General features: G+C 35.3%; 1 protein-coding gene across 1 annotated transcript in view; it reads right to left on the bottom strand.

Moving 5' to 3' along the window:
• Positions 1-17,754, bottom strand: part of PPFIA2 (PTPRF interacting protein alpha 2) — a 474,947-nt gene that overhangs the window by 192,312 nt on the left and 264,881 nt on the right. Inside the window, exon 4 of the mRNA XM_079936903.1 lies at positions 3,166-3,267. Within this exon, the coding sequence (XP_079793029.1) occupies positions 3,166-3,267 (102 nt within the window). The remainder of the gene's footprint in view (positions 1-3,165; positions 3,268-17,754) is intronic.

The raw sequence follows: 17,754 nt of genomic DNA, 5'->3' as shown, positions 1-17,754 counted from the left end.
ATATCTTGTTGTAGCACTTTCAAAAATATATATACATGAATCCATACACGCACGCACATATCTTCACCTGCTTTCAACTACTAGGGTCTTCCTTTCTCAACTGGATTGTATGTTCTACTCATCGAGGAAATAAGTTTGGAGGGAATCTGTTAACTTGTATAAACAGGTTTGTCAAGAACGGGAAGCTTTTCTTTATTAATGGCAGGTGTCTGATTGTATTTGAACATTTATTTAACATAATTATTTTGGATCAAAACAAAAAGGCATAGTAAGGAATGTTTCAAATTCAGTCTTTCATTTGAACTAAAGATAACTGTCTTTTTTTTAGTTTATAACCTATGAGATGAAATTACAGTGTAATGATTCATAACTGACATTAAGACTAGCTCTTGAAACCCTAACTTCTCTTTCAAAGTCATACAATAGTTGCATTCTGAAACACTGTTAATAATATAAACCATCCTTTGAGATCTTCAGGCACAAAAACAGTTGAAACAACAAAACAACAACAAAACTTGTCTACTCTGATATTAAGAAATAATTATATTAATATTTCTAGTTTTCCTTTACTTTTTAATTAATTCAGGTAATTCTGCCAAAACATAAGTTTTAGTAGTCAATTTGAGGATGTTGAAATAATGGCAGGAATGCTGTTTTCTGTAAGTATAACTTGCCTAGGTATGGTCAGAGAAGTTTTAGGAATAATAAAATTTGTTTCATCATTTTTTCTACATTTTTGGTAGTATGGAAACATTAAACAATAAAGCTTGGTTGAATGTTTCTGTAAATACCCACTACAATTTATGAAGTTTTTATTTTTGTATAATCATGAATAACATTAGGATGATTTTATTTGGATGTTCTCAATTTAATAGGGCATTATGGAGGAAGAAAGAAAGTGGCCTGATTTTCAGCCCTGGGTATTTTTGGGGTGGTGGGGGAGGGTGAGAGGTGGTTATGTAACTTAAGAAGTTATTATATAATCAATATTTTGCACAAGGAAGGTTTCATAAATCTATTTTCCTTGACATAATGAACAACAAAAATCCTCCACATCATTGCTTTAGGAAAGGTAGAAAAATGTTTTCCAGCTTGATTCATGTTTTCAAAGTAGTTATGGTTCACGTTTAAAAATCAATGGCTTCATTTTCTATTACCCTATTGGAACTTAATATTTGTACTTCTCTCACTTTGATTCCTGAATGGGTATTTCAAGTACAGCTTGCCTTGCTTTCTTTGTTACCCCAAATTCCTTTGCAGATGCAATAACGACAGGTAGTTCCAAGCTTCATGGGGTGTAATGTGATGAAAGCTGTGAGGATGCTGTTGCCAAACCTCCCAGTCTCTGGAATTAGTCACAATCAAGAAGGCATAACGCACTCCATACTACAGTGGTCAACTCTTAGGCAATGTTTCCCCTAAACTGTAGTAAATCTTTGAGTTTCTTCCTCATGGCTAAGGGCACAGGCTCTGGAGTTAGTTTGTCTTAGCTTTCAAATCCCTTCCCTGCTATTTACTAACTGTGTGATTTCTGGTAAGCGATTTGCCCTTTTCTGAGCTCAGCTGCCTCATCTGTAAAAAGGGGATAATTATAATATTTCCCTCATAGGGCTGTAGAAAGGGTTAAAGGGCTGTATAAAGGAGAAATACATACATGGCTAATAAAAGAGTTTCTTGTGCATTTTAAATAAGATTAGTTGGAAGTCTACTGGGAAGTTTGCATTTCCCTCCATTTTTAGCTTCCTGTTCCTGCTTTTACATTTGGCTATATTGAGTTACACTTGGGAATGTTGCCTAAAGCATTAAAATAGAAAATAGTGAAATAGGGTAGAATAAATCTCATGGCAGAAATACATTTTAAATTTGTATGGAAAATACATTTTAAATTTGTATGATTTAAAAATCAAGGGTGGGAAAAATATATAGAGGGAGAAAGAAACAGAAAAAAATAATCTGACACCTGATAACACGATCTAAATTGCTCTTGTTATGTTCTATAAGAGGCAGTCCATGTGACTGGCTCATCAAAGTCTCAATGAAAACCAATTCCTTACGTACATAACCTGTGAATTCTCTTTACCATAAAGTAAGACCCTGAAAAATAAGAAACTGAGTTTGATCATATAACTATTATGCATGCAATGGTATCTCTCATTCCATGGTCACAAGCTCATTCCAGGGGCACAAGCTGACTGTTTGTGGAGCTGTCATTTTTATATTACTCTCTAAGACCAAGCATGCAATGAATATACAGTTAACTGTAACTTACCTTCTCAGCATGAATCTGCCATAGCTCTAACACTTAAAATATTTTCACCTACTTCACATTGAGATTGAACTATAATCACACCAAAGTGGTTTTTCTCTACATTCTTTTACTAGAGGAACTTCTCTTATTTATGGGTAATATGGCGATTTATATATTTTATGAAATTTAGTGAATTTTTCTTCTGAACTAGAAAATATAGCATCTTTGATGAAATTTTAAACTTTAATGTTACATGGCATGTTATGAGATTAAACAAATACATGGGTTTCCAAGAACAGAATACTGTAAATTCCATCAGGTTCATAAAATCACAATATCAGAACTGGAAGTCTCCTTAATGATCCTCTAAAACAGAAAAGGTATGCCTCTTTTAATTAGGAGAGTCCTGTTCCAGTGGTTTTATGTTTTTAAACACCTTTTAAAAAATTGTTATTTTTCTGGGGTGAGGTGAGGATGAATGTTAGGTCATGCCCTCATAGCACCCCAAAGTCAAAACTCATGCTCCCCTCTCAAACCCATTGCCCTCCCCCATCACCCACCACCAGCTTCTGAAGTATCATTGCCCACCTATTCCAATGCAACAGTTTGAAACTCACTATTGAAATACAACTCTTCTTTTTAAAGTCGAATAAAGCAAAGACCAGAAGAAATACTAACTTTTTTTAAGGCAACATAATGATTTAGTAGCCGAGACTGTAATTTAGGTTTCCTGTCTTCCTGTTTTGACTTTTGTAGTACAGTAAATTCTTCTTTAATTTAAGTAACAGACCATGAGTTGGCGTCTGCTTAAAGTCTTGCTCAAGTTTTTAAAGGCTTATATTTCTATGAGTATACTAGAGATAAGGCACTGAGCTATACATGGAATTAATTCCAAGCAAAGGCAGTTTTATACTTACTCTTGTATTGTTTCTTTCAGCTTTAAGTTCAGAAATTTCTTCTTCCTTTTCTAGAAGTTGTTCTCTGCAGGCATTTAATTCTTTTGTCAGTGCAGCAAATTCCTGAAAGAGGAATAAAAAATTTTGAAGACATATTCCAGATTAAAAAAATGTATTCCAGCAGGAAGAAAAAAAAATCAAAATATAAACTTTTGAGTGTAGAGAATAGAAAACATGGCCTAGATTACTATACATTGCTGTTATTTATATGTACATTGCTGTTATTAAATTAACTTGGTTCCAACTTTAAAAAAATGCTAGTACACGGTATTTAACAAATACATATTATAATACACTGCTCAGATGAGTGCATAAAATATATTTCAAAATGTATCAGATACATCATATTGAATTTAACATTAGTATGATAGCATATTGATAATATAGAATAATTTAAATTTGGCTAATTTTGTGAACAACTCCAAACATCTCATACTCTCGTTCCAGATAGCAATGTTTAGACTGAGCATACTACATCATAAGAAAAAACCAACAACCACCACCAACAATCAAAAAAAAAAAATTCTTAAATAAACTATTTAGAGATTAAGAAGTTTACTTATTTAATAGGCGGAAGAAAGAGAATGCACTTGTATCTTACAAAATAATAAACGTATCTAAGACTTGATAACATTATCTAAGATTCTCTTATTAATTTATGCATTTAGACACAATAAAGTTTGCTTAAAAAGAAGGGTAAGACACTTAATTCAACTATTCAGTTATTCCAACTTACAAACAAATATTTTTAAATAATTTTGAAAAATAGTAAATAGTAATAGATCCATATTAACATTAAATTCTTTACAGTGATTCTCAGTAATAAAATTGATGCTTGTCAAATGCATGTAAATATTTCGGAAAATTTGGCACCAGGCTGGGAAAGCACTGTCAGAAGATCAAAAAGAAAAGCAAAATGAGGAGACAGGTTTGGTTAACCTAATCTCCACAAAGGCAAATTTAGCAAAAAGTAAATGAATATGATGATTATGCAAAGCTGGGAAAGGTTTAGGGTTTATATTTTTGTTTGCTTCAAACCACTTATTGTGCTAAGTTTCTCTGAGTGGCTTCAAACCAAGTGGGTACTTCAAAGACCTCAGAGTAGACTTAGTGTAGAATCAAGATGAAAGAGTTCATTGTTACATTTGGCTGGCATTACAGATAAATGTTTTCTCCTCTGATTGGTGCCTGCTTCAATGTTGATATTCTCTGAGTATATTATTTAAGTGGAGGATGGAAATAAGCAACAAGTAGAAAACAATAAACACTTCCATAAAAAATTTTTCTTCATATAAATGGCATAGTTTTGATGGAGAAAAGAAGAAAGTAACAAAGATTCTGCATTGTATATTATTAACATATATATTTAAAATTAATCCTATACTCATGAATATTATAAGGCAAAATATTAATCAAATCTGTACATTTAACATCATACCATTTTTAAACAAAACATGTATCTGGTTTATCTTTCTAGAGATTTAGCTTGGTATCTACAGAAAGAAAAAAAAAGATCAGAAGGAAATATTTCAGAATATTAACATTACATATTTCCAGGTGGTAAAATTATCAGTGAATTTTGTTTTTAGCTTTCTGCTATGTATTTGTCATCAAAACTTTCTATAATAGAGAAAAATGCTTTTATGCTTAGTGAAAAAAGAAAATATAAATCTGTAAGTGCACTGAAACAATCATGTGTTCATAACCAACGACAGAAATTAGTCAAGATGTTATTGGTGACAGAGACTTTGCATTTTTAATTCACTATCATGGCACTGATTCTGAGCAAACTATTTAGTGACTCCATGTATTAAGATTAGTCTTACATTTATTAACTTTCTAGCAAATTTCAGGCACTATCTTCACATTCATTATTTCATCTTGCTCTCTAAATAAATAGTGAGGGAGTCTCACTCCCATTTTATGGCTGAGGAAACTGAATTATCAAGATATAAGTTGAAGTTCATGAAGCTCACAACCCATAGAGAGTGAATTATGCTGTGAACACAGTTCTCCAGACTGTGTGTCCAGTGCTTCTGCACTATACCATTTTGACCTGTTAATCAGGTTTTTTTTTTTTTTTTTATACAACAGGTTCTTATTAGTTATCAATTTCATACATATTAGTGTATATATGTCAATCCCAATCTCCCAAATCATCCCACCACCAAAGCCCCTGCTCCCGCCAGCCACCTTCCCCTCTTGGTGTCCATACATTTGTTCTCAACCTCTGTGTCTCTATTTCTGCCTTGCAAACTGGTTCATCTGTAATATTTTTCTAGATTCCACATATATGCATTAATATATGATATTTGTTTTTCTCTTTCTGACTTACTTCACTCTGTATGACAGTCTCTAGGTCCATGCATGTCTCTACAAATAACCCAACTTTGTTCCTTTTTATGGCTGAGTAATATTCCATTGTATATATGTACCACATCTTCTTTATCCATTCGTCTGTCGATGGGCATTTAGGTTGCTTCCATGTCCTGGCTATTGTAAACAGTGCTGCAATGAACACTGGGGGTGCCTGTGTCTTTTTGAACTATGGTTTTCTCTGGGTATATGCCCAGTAGTGGGATTGCTGGGTCATATGGTAATTCTATTTTTAGTTTTTTTTTTTTTTTTATGGCTGTGTTGGGTCTTCGTTTCTGTGCGAGGGCTTTCTCTAGTTGTGGCAAGCGGGGGCCACCCTTCATCGCGGTGCGCGGGCTTCTATCGCGGCCTCTCTTGTTGCGGAGCGCAGGCTCAGTAGTTGTGGCTCACGGGCTTAGTCGCTCCGCGGCATGTGGGATCTTCCCAGACCAGGGCTCGAACCCGTGTCCCTGCATCGGCAGGCAGACTCTCAACCACAGCGCCACCAGGGAAGCCCCTATTTTTAGTTTTTTAAGGAACCTCCATACTGTTCTCCATAGTGGCTGTATCAATTTACATTCCCACCAACAGTGCAAGAGGGTTCCCTTTACTCCATACCCTCTCCAGCATTTACTCTTTGTAGATTTTCTGATGATGCCCATTCTAGCTGGTGAGAGGCGATACCTCATTGTAGTTTTGATTTGCATTTCTCTAATAATTAGTGATGCTGAGCAGCTTTTCATGTGCTTCTTGGCCATCGGTATGTATTCTTTGGAGAAATGTCTATTTAGGTCTTCTGCCCATTTTTGGATTGGGTTGTTTGTTAAATATTGAGATGCATGAGCTGTTTATATATTTTGGAGATTAATCCTTTCTCCGTTGATTCATTTGTAAATAGTTTCTCCCATTCTGAAGGCTGTCTTTTTGTCTTGTTTATGGTTTCCTTTGCTGTGCAAAAGCTTTGAAGTTTCATTAGGTCCCATTTGTTTATTTTTGTTTTTATTTCCATTACTCTAGGAGGTGGATCAAAAAAGATCTTGCTATGATTTATGTCAAAGAGTGCTCTGCCTATATTTTCCGCTAAGAGTTTTATAGTGTCTGGTCTTAGATTTAGGTCTCTAATCCATTTTGAGTTTATTTACGTGTATGGTGTTAGGGATTGTTCTAATTTCATTCTTTTACATGTAGCTGTCCAGTTTTCCCAGCACCACTTATTGAAGAGACTGTCTTTTCTCCATTGTATATCCTTGCCTCCTTTCTCATAGATTAGTTGACCATAGGTGTGTGAGTTTATCTCTGGGCTTTCTATCCTGTTCCATTGATCTATATTTCTGTTTTTGTGCCAGTACTCTATTGTCTTGATTACTGTAACTTTGTAGTAGAGTCAGAAGTCAGGGAGTGTGATTCCTCCAGCTCCGTTTTTTTCCCTCAAGACTGCTTTGGCTATTCAGGGGGCTTTTGTGTCTCCATACAAATTTTAAGCTTTCTTGTTCTAGTTCTGTAAAAAATGCCATTGGTAATTTGATAGGGATCGCATTGAATCTGTAGATTGTTTTGGGTAGTATAGTCATTTTCACAATATTGATTCTTCCAATCCAAGAACATGGCATATCTCTCCATCTGTTGGTATCACCTATAATTTCTTTCATCAGTGTCTTATAGCTTTCTGCATACAGGTCTTTTGTCTCCCTAGGTAGGTTTATTCCTAGGTATTTTATTCTTTTTCTTGCAATGGTAAATGGGAATGTTTCCTTAATTTTTCTTTCAAGTTTTTCATCATTAGTGTATAGGAATGCAAGAGATTTCTGTGCATTAATTTTGTATCCTGCAACTTTACCAAATTCATTGATTAGCTTTATTAGTTTCATGGTGGCATCTTTAGGATTCTCTATGTATACTCTTATGTCATCTGCAAACAGGGACAGTTTTACTTCTTCATTTCCAATTTGTATCCCTTTTATTTCTTTTTCTTCTCTGATTGCCATGGCTAGGACTTCCAAAGCTATGTTAAATAATAGTGGTGAGAGTGGATATCCTTGTGTTGCTCTTAATCTTAGAGGAAATGCTTAGTTTTTCACCATTGAGAATGATGTTTGCTGTGGGTTTGTCGTATATGGCCTTTATTATGTTGAGGTAGGTTCCCTCTATGCCCACTTTCTGGAGAGTTTTTTTTATCATAAATCGGTGTTGAATTTTGTCAAAAGGTTTTTCTGCATCTATTGAGATGATCATATGGTTTTTATCTTTCAATTTGTTAATATGGTGTATCACATTGATTGATTTGCATATATTGAAGAATCTTTGCATCCCTGGGATAAATCCCACTTGATCATGGTGTATGAGCCTTTTAATGTGCTGTTGGATTCTGTTTGCTAGGATTTTGTTGAGGATATTTGCATCTATATTCATCAGTGATAATGGTCTGTAATTTTCTTTTTTTGTAGTATCTTTGTCTGGGTTGGGTATCAGGGTGATGGTGGCCTCATAGAATGAGTTTGGGAATGTTCCTACCTCTGCAACTTTTTGGAAGAGTTTGAGAAGGATGGGTGTTAGCTCTTTTCTAAGTGTTTGATAGAATTCACCTGTGAAGCCATCTGGTCCTGGACTTTTCTTTGTTGGAAGATTTTTAATCAGTTTCAATTTCATTACTTGTGATTGGTCTGTGCATATTTTCTATTTCTTCCTGGTTCAGTCTTGGAAGGTTATACCTTTCTAAGAATTTGTCCATTTCTTCCAGGTTGTCCATTTTATTGGCATAGAGTTGCTTGTAGTAGTGTCTTAGAATGCTTTGTATTTCTGCAGTGTCTGTTGTAACTTCTCCTTTTTCATTTCTAATTGTATTGAGTCCTTTCCCTGTTTTTCTTGATGAGTCTGGCTAATGGTTTATCAATTTTGTTTATCTTCTCTAGAACCAGCTTTTAGATTTATTGATCTTTGCTAATGTTTTCTTCGTTTGTATTTCATTTATTTCTGCTCCGATATTTATGATTTCTTTTGTTCTACTAACTTTGGGTTTTGTTTGTTCTTCTTTCTCTAGTTCCTTTAGGTGTAACATTAGATTGTTTATTTGAGATTTTTCTTGTTTATTGAGGTAGGCATGTATAGCTAGCTACAAACTTCCCTCTTAGAACTGCTTTTGCTGCATCCCATAGGTTTTGAATCATCATGTTTTCATTGTAATTTGTCTGTGGTATTTTTTGATTTCCTCTTTGATTTCTTCAGTGATCTCTTGGTTATTTAGTAACGTATTGTTTAGCCTCCTTGTGTTTGTGTTTTTTACGGTTTTTCCCTGTAATTGATTTCTAGTCTCATAGTGTTGTGGTCAGAAAAGATGCTTGATATGATTTCAATTTTCTTAAATTTATTCAGGCTTGATTTGTGACCCAAGGTGTGATCTATCCTGGAGAATGTTCCGTGTGCACTTGAGAAGAAAGTGTAATCTGCTGTTTTTGGATGGAATGTCCTATAAGTATCAATTAAATCTATCTGGTCTACTGTGTCATTTAAAGCTTGTGCTTCCTTATTAATGTTCCCTTTGGATGATCTGTCCATTGCTGTAAGTGAGGTGTTAAAGTCTCCTACTATTATTGTGTTACTGTCAATTTCCTCTTTTATAGCTATTAGCAGTTGCCTTATGTATTGAGGGGCTGCTATGTTGGGTGCATATATTTTCATAATTGCTATATCTTCTTCTTGGATTGCTCCCTTGATCATTATGTAGTGTCCTTCCTTGTCTCTTGTAACACTCTTTATTTTAAAGTCTATTTTATCTGATATGAGTGTTGCTACTCCAGCTTTCTCTTGATTTCCAATTTGCATGGAATATCTTTTTCCATCCCCTCACTTTCAGTCTGTATATGTCCCTAGGTGAAGTGCGTCTCTTGTAGACAGAATATAGATGGGTCTTGTTTTTGTATCCATTCAGCAAGCCTGTGTCTTTTGGTTGGAGCATTTAATCCATTCATGTTTATCGATATGTATGTCCCTATTACCATTTACTTAATTGTTTTGGGTTTGTTTTGGTAGGTCCTTTTCTTCTCTTGTGTTTCCCACTTAGTAAAGTTCCTTTATCATTTGTTGTAGAGCTGGTTTGGTGGTGCTGAATTCTCTTCACTTTTGCTTGTCTGTAAAGCTTTTGATTTCTCTGTCGAATCTGAATCAGATCCTTGCCAGGTAGAGTAACCTTGGTTGTAGGTTCTTCCCTTTCATCACTTTAAATATATCATGTCACTCTCTTCTTGCTTGTAGAGTTTCTGCTGAGAAATCAGCTGTTAACCTTATGGGAGTTCCCTTGTATGTTACTTGTTGTTTTTCCCTTGTTGCTTTCAATAATTTGTCTTTGTCTTTAATTTTTGCCAATTTGATTACTATGTGTCTCAGCGTGTTTCTCCTTGGGTTTATCCTGCCTGGGACTCTCTGCACTTCCTGGACTTGGGTGGCTATTTCCTTTCCCATGTCAGGGAAGTTTTTGACTATAATCTCTTCAAATATTTTCTCAGGTACTTTCTCTCTCTCTTCTCCTTCTGGGACCCCTATTATGTCAATGTCGTTGCATTTAATGTTGTTCCAGAGGTCTTAGGCTGTCTTCATTTCTTTTCATTCTTTTTTCTTTGTTCTGTTCCATGGCAGTGAATTCCAGCATTCTGTTTTCCAGGTCACTTATCCTTTCTTCTGCCTCAGTTATTCTGCTATTGATTCCTTCTAGTGTATTTTTCATTTCATTTATTGTATTGTTTGTCTCTGTTTGTTTGTTCTTTAATATTTCTAGGTCTTTGTTAAACATTTCTTGCATCTTCTCGATCTTTGCCTCCATTCTTTTTCTGAGGCCCTGGATCATCTTCACTATCATTATTCTGAATTCTTTTTCTGGAAGGTTTCCTATCTCCACTTCATTTATTTGTTTTTCTGGGGTTTTATCTTGTTCCTTAATCTGGTACATAGCCCTCTGCCTTTTCATCTTGTCTATCTTTCTGTGAATGTGGTTTTTGTTTCACAGGCTTTTGTTCCACAGGCTGCAGGATCGTAGTTCTTTCTTCTTGCCTCTGCTGTCTGCTCTCTGGTGGATGAGGCTATGTCCATCAGGTTTATATGGTTCAGATTTGGAGTGCATTTAGCAATCCTTTTTCTTTTAACTGGAGAATTATATAATCATTACTTATAATTACCGTTTAGGATTCTTCTTCATTAGTCCAAAGGGAATGTGGAGAACTAGGAAATGGGGTACTCCTTCCATTCAGAGCAACAAGTGTTAGACAAGAACATCCTGCATATCTAGGACTGCAACAGGTGCAGATGCCTCGTTTGGAGTTAATCATCAAATGTTTTTACAGTTTTTCACTGACATCTCTCTCTCCGGTACCTACTCCTCCATACAGGCTATCACATGAACTGAGCATTTTTTAAATCAACTTTTCCTAGATACTAGTAACAGTAAAGGTAGTTATCATTGACTGAGCCCTTACAATATGCCAGGCACTCTGCCAAGCAATTTATATTAATTATCTCATTAATCGTAATGAAACTCTGTAACACAATACTAAAATCTCACTAAACAAAACTAAACACTCTTACAATACAATTCTGCAATCTCACTCCATGGTATTTCATTCCAAAGTAATGCCACTCCAAAGAAAGCTGAGAACTACATCTGCACAAAAAACCTGCACGTGACGTTTATAGCAGTTTCACTCATAACTGCTAAAACTTGGAAGCAATTGAGATGCCCTCCAGTAGGTGAAGGGATAAATAAACTGTAGCACATGCAGACAATGGAATATTATCTAGCGCTAAAAAGAAACAAACTATCAAGCCAGGAAAAAACACGGAGAGACCTTAAATGCATATTAGTAAGTGAAAGAAGCCAATCTGAAACAGGCTACTACTGTATGATTTTAACCATATGGCATTCTTGAAAAAAAAATTATGGGGACAAGAAAAAATTATGTGGACAAAAAAAAATTATGGGGACAGTAAAAAGATGAAAGGTTGCCACAGGTGTTGGGGGTGTGGAGGGATGAATAGAGCACAGAAGATTTTCACGGCTGTGAAAATGCTCTGTATGATATTTGATGAAGATACATGTAATTAAACATTTGTCCAAACGTATAAACATACAACACCCAAAGTGAACCATAATGTAAACTATGGACTTTGGGTGATAATGATGTGTCAATATAGTTTCATCAATTGTAGCTGATGTACCACCCTGAAGGGGGATGTAGATAATGGTGGAGACCATTTATCCGTAGGGGCAGAGGGTACATGGGAAATCTCTGCACCTTCCCTTCAATTTTGCTATGAACCTAAAACTGTTCTATGAATATAAAATCTTTTTAAAAAAATCACTGAAGCCTAGAGAAGTAAATAAAATTTCAAAAGTCAGACACTTTGTCAATGGTATAGCTGGGTTTTGAATCCAGACATCTGTTTCATAGTGGATGACTGAAATAGATTGTTGGGGTTTTTTTTCCTCTCCTGATTACAGTCTTTCCCCTTCTAATTTGTCCTTCCTCAGTCTTTAAAAAATTATATTTTCCTCAAGCTCACAAAACTTTTCAGAGCTTCCTACTTTTAAGCACATCAAATTTAAACAGGTTTTAACTTTTAAAATCCAAACCATCTAAAACATGGCCCTTTCACAATGAATTAGCTTTATTTCTCATTGAAAAATAGCAACTACCATTGTGAGCAGGAGCCACTTTGCTCTGCCCTGAACTTAGTATTTTATATGAATTACTTCATCTCTTTCCTATTTTTCAGATGAGAATACTGAAGCTTAGCATGGATGAATAACTTGCTCATGGTCACACAGCTAAAAATAATCCTCCTTGATTCCAAAACTCTTTAATTTCTGCACCACTGCTTTCTTCTCACTGAAAATGGAAAATCATCAAATTTTTCAACAGTAACAATTAATACAAACATATCATCTCTCTAACTATCCATCCATACATACAACATTTATTGTGCATCTACACACACCAGACCCTATGTTAATTGCTGTAGATATGGAGATAACTTAGGCATGGTTGTTGCACTTGACCTCATAGATCTTTCAGAATTCACATTTCAGGCATATCAGGAATTTTCATCACTAATAAGCACTCAAAACCCAGCACCAAAGTGCCACACAGGAAGAAATATTAGTTTATGTGCTTAGAGGCACTGTTGACTTACAGGTAACTCTTCCTCTCTAATACCTTCTTCTTAGTATGTCTATTGCATCTGACACAGATTACTTCTTCCTGTTTCTATCTCCGCCTTTCCATTTTCTCATCTCTCTTATTTTCTATCTCCTTCACATACTATTTCCTTTACCAGGAATACTCTTCCCTATCCTATCTGCCTGACTTATTTTTAAAGCACTGCCTTGTTAATGATCTATAATACCTTGTTCAAGGTCTATCAATGCACTTACTGCATTTTTTTCATAATAATTGAATTATGTACTCATCTCCAAATAAACAGCATGATCCTTTAAGACAATTTTGTTACCTTTGTTTATTTATTTATTTATTTTTGCATTACGCGGGGCTCTTCACTGCTGTGGCCTCTCCCGTTGCTGAGCACAGGCTCCGGACGCGAAGGCACAGCGTCCATGGCTCACAGGCCCAGCCGCTCTGCAGCATGTGGGATCTTCCCAGACCTGGGCACGAACCCGTGTCCCCTGCATCGGCAGGCAGACTCTCAACCACTGCGCCACCAGGGAAGCCCCCTTGTTTATTTTTATAGCCTCAGGACTTAGCAGAGTTTCTGACAAATCGAGGATATTCAATAAATCTTTGTTGTAACAATATGTGAATGGTTCACTTTCCCTAAACTTTAACTTTAATACCAAAAACATTTTTTAAAAGGTATAATTAATTAGAATTATTTATTTTTCTGAGTGAGACTGTTAGAATTTGCTCAATATAGAACATGCCCGATGTTCTTTTTGCTTTGTAGCTGTTGTTTTTGCCTATATCTGAAATTATACCATACTATATTTGCCTATATCTGAAATTATATCGTACTATATTCTACACAGAAGTGGCATTATTGTCTGCTATATTTTATTGCACATATATGAAGTAATACTATTGTTCCTAAATAATTCACGCATTCAGATTTATCATTTGTTCATGGGACATTATTTTTGTCCCATGAACAAAGTTCATTCTCAAAGTAAAAATGCATGTTTAACTCATATGTTACTTCTCTAATCTAGAGTTTCTCAAACTATATTCCATGGAACAGTATTTCCACAAGCTCCCCAGAAACAAAGCATGGCCAAATGGATTTGGGAAATGATGCAAGGTTCGTAATTTGCTCTTGAAAATATACTATAGACATCAGAATATAAGAGATTCTGACGAAAGCTGGTTTTGTGGCCAAGAATTGGAAACAACCCAGGTTTCCATCTATAGGAAAATGGATGAATCAAATATAGTAAAAACACATGATGGAATATTGTGTAAAAGGCAAAATAAGTTGGCTAGATCTTTATATAACAACATGGAAAGAATTCAAAAATATGATTTTGCATTAAAAAAGGTGAGAAACAGAACATCATGTGTAACACAGAGTATTGTCAGAAGCTGAAGGCAGTGAAGGATAAATATTAGAGGAAAATTTAATTCATGCCTCACCATGTCTGAATTCAAAGGAGTCTATAAGAAGAACTGAGTTTGCTTTGAATCACTGAGACAGAATTAGTAGATCAGTTGCCAATCATAAACCATATTCAACAATTTTCAGACCATTTTGTTCCACAAACACAGCCTGCCAAAATTCTTACTTTCCCAATAACCAAAATGACTTTCCCCACTCTGTATTTTTTTTCTTGGAATTTTAAAGAGTGGTCAGGACACACAGTGCCATAGAAATATCCTCAGACAGAAGGGAGTGCCCTTTTCTTTCTTAGCATGTGTTCATGAACACCACACACACAAACCTTCACATGAGCACTCCCTATGTGCTAGGGAGATGACAGTGAAGGAAGCAAGTTAAAGTCCCTACTCTCAAAATGTTTATACACTTTCAGGCATTTACCACTCAATGTACTTTATTCAGAGTGAAACATTTCTAGCTACATTAATCCCCCTCAGTACTAATTCAACTCACGATACAGAGCAGCAGTTCCTTTAAAAAGAGAGCAAATTAAAATAAATTTCTTCCTGTTAGTGGTTTTTAAAAAATTGAAGTATCATTTCTTTTTTTCTTGCCTTCTTGTTTTCCTTCTTTTTAAAAAAAAATTTATCAGATTATATTGATTTACAATGTTGTGTTAGTTTCAGTAGTACAGCAAAGGAAAGCATCATTTCTTACAAACGAACACGAGTCGTCTAATTTCTGTGTCCTAATTCTAAGTTACAAGTCTCATAAATTGCATAAAATTCAAAGTTTCTTTATGGTCAATTTTTAACTCTAAGTTCTTAGTGTTACCTCTTTTCTCTCCTACCCACCGCATCCTCTTCTTAAGCTATCGTTTCTTCAGCACTTATTATAGGTTAGGGATATTGTTAGGAATTTTACATGTTATATCATTTATTCATCATGACAGCCTTATTCTCCCCAGATAACAAAACTTGAATGCAAGAGATTAAGTAACTCTAGCAAGGCCCAGGCTAGTATACAACAATGTCAGTGCTGGCAAGTGAGCTAAGGGTGAACTTGAATAATTCAAGTGCCTGAGCTGCTAGTATTTCAGTTAACAGTCCTTAAGTTAGTGGGTTGTTCTCAATCAGTTTAGTGGAAAGAAACTTCTCTTGTTTTGGGCCCTCCATGTGTATTCTCAAAGTGGAAGATATACCGGCAAAGTACAGATTGATTCAGTTCTTGTGCCTACTTACACTCTATAGAGACATCCTGGTCAGGCAAACATTGTATAGATTCAGAGATTCCTCAGGCAATGTTTCCTTTTTCCACCCTGTAAATCACCACAACCTACCAGGCTGCCCATCTTCACACAGATATGGAAAATTCTATTCTTATACACGTTCATCTTTAAGTGCATTTTCTGGTATCTAATATTAAACATGGAAGGATGGAAAGAGACTAACTTCCTGGCCTCACTTCAGGATGGTGTGCTTACTTGAGGAGGTTTATTTGAAGAAAAAGGATATATTTTCTCATTAACCATAAGCTTGAAAGGCCTTGACTTAATAGATGAGTCCTCACCTCATAAAAGCAAGTCAGCAGAAGCTGCATGACAGAAGGGGAATTCAACCTTTTAATTTCAAGACATTGACACCAGGCAGTAGTCTCCAGAGTAATCTATGACAATCCATTCATCATAATTATAATTTTAACACTCTTTATCTTTCAATTAAACTTGCGTTCTGTGGGCCACTTAATTAATGAACTGACAATGGCCTTATTTCTGCAACCATATATCTGAGTAAGCACTGGCTGAAAAACCATGAGTGTAAATCAGTCAGAAAGAGAAGAGAAAAAATAAAGGATGAGCTGGAATTCAGCTTTCCTAAGCACCACCAACACACTCACCAACCACAAAAAAGCATCTTTTAAGTTTATTCTCCAACCATCTAACATTTGTGCAATTCAAAAATAGCTCTGAGGAAAGCATATGGCAGGAAAGCATGCTGACTTGACCATCTAGCATTTAAATTAGACAAATTAATTACTTCAACATGTTTTTATAATGACTTCCTTAGGCTGTGTCCCCAGTCTACTATATTTTGGTGTCTCATCTTTTGAAAATTGAAAATTCTTCTAGCAATTCTATTTGTATTACTTGGTGGAAAGCTTTGGATTTTAAATTTATATTTATTTGGATATAAATAGTCATAAATTTACATGTATAAAGATACCCATCTCCTTCTCCACACCATAGAACATACTTTCTAGAATTAATAACAGAAGTATTACATTGGAGAGATGAAAACAAAGCAGCTAAAAGACTTAATATATTCCCTAACTTTTGTATGTATACATATCTCAGAATATTTGTTGTTATAAATTCACAAGAGTCTCTATAAATTTAGTTTGGAAATCATTTAGGTTGGAAGCAAAAGAGCATTTGTTTCATAGAATCAATACCCTATCCCTCCCTCTCTACATATATTTTTTCCTATTTTCTCATGTTATATAATCAAATGCGGTATTAATGACCTCTGGTCTTATAATTGCCTCCTAGACTTGCATGAGCTCAGGGAAAGCTGTCATCCAAAATTACTGTGTGAAACCGCTGTGCCTCATGGTCAGCACTGGGCTAGACAGCTCGAAGGTAGAGATGCCTGCATAATAATACAATTTGACAGGCACAACAGGACTTTTAGAGTTTTCACAGAAATTGTTGAGTAAGCCTGCCCAATTTAAAAGGAAAATGAGATTTAAACGTTATGCAAATACTATTTTGTGTCCCCTTGATTTTTTAAGTATCCATATTCCAATAAGACAACTGTTTTGTCTTTTTGCTAAAACTGCATAATAGAAGATTATGTTAATGTAAGAAGATTATGTTAATAATGACCTGAGAGATGCAAGTCTGTTTAAAATCAAACATGCTACAAGAGACACTTCATGGTATAGATGTGGCCATAGGTACTGGGTAACTTTGTTTTCAAAAATCTTCCAATCAAGGTAACTGGCATCATACAAAAAGTATATGCTTGTTGAGTCAAATACAGGTGCTGTCAGGCAGCCTCAGGCTGTCTGGCCATCAAGTCGTGTTCCTATCATGCCTCGCTTGCTACACACCCACTGAAATGTGCCCGTTTTATATCTTATCCCTCCTCTGCTTTCCAGACTTTAATTTGTCAGTGTGTGTATAGAGCTGCCCCAGGTATCATGTGCTCTTTAACAACATTTGTTTGACATAATTTGGCTTTGTGGTTGAATTTTGGAGAGCAGGCAATGTTATCATAGATTGTCAGCAAACACATTTAGAGGCACTTAGTTTTTCAGAACCCCAAAATTGACGACTCTGCCAGCACTGCATTATGTCTTCTGTGGGCCCTATGTGGGCCCCTCTGTTCATAAAAAAATATTAAAATCTTTATTTTATGGCTCTGCTGATATAAAGATTAATATAATACAGACTGAAATATATTCATTTATTTTCTTTTAATTTTAAAAGTAATCGAAACTTTTCCAAGGGTTCCTAAAAGTATCATGAGGTCTAAGTGGTGCTTTCATTGTGGCTAATGGGTAAATTGGCCTTATACTCTGCCTACATGGAAGTCACGTGTGGCT

Source organism: Stenella coeruleoalba (assembly GCF_951394435.1).
Source record: "Stenella coeruleoalba genome assembly, chromosome: 11".
Classification (NCBI taxonomy): Eukaryota; Metazoa; Chordata; class Mammalia; order Artiodactyla; family Delphinidae; genus Stenella; species Stenella coeruleoalba.
The sequence above is the reverse complement of the archived record's forward strand: the minus strand, read 5'-3'. Positions and strand labels throughout refer to the sequence as shown.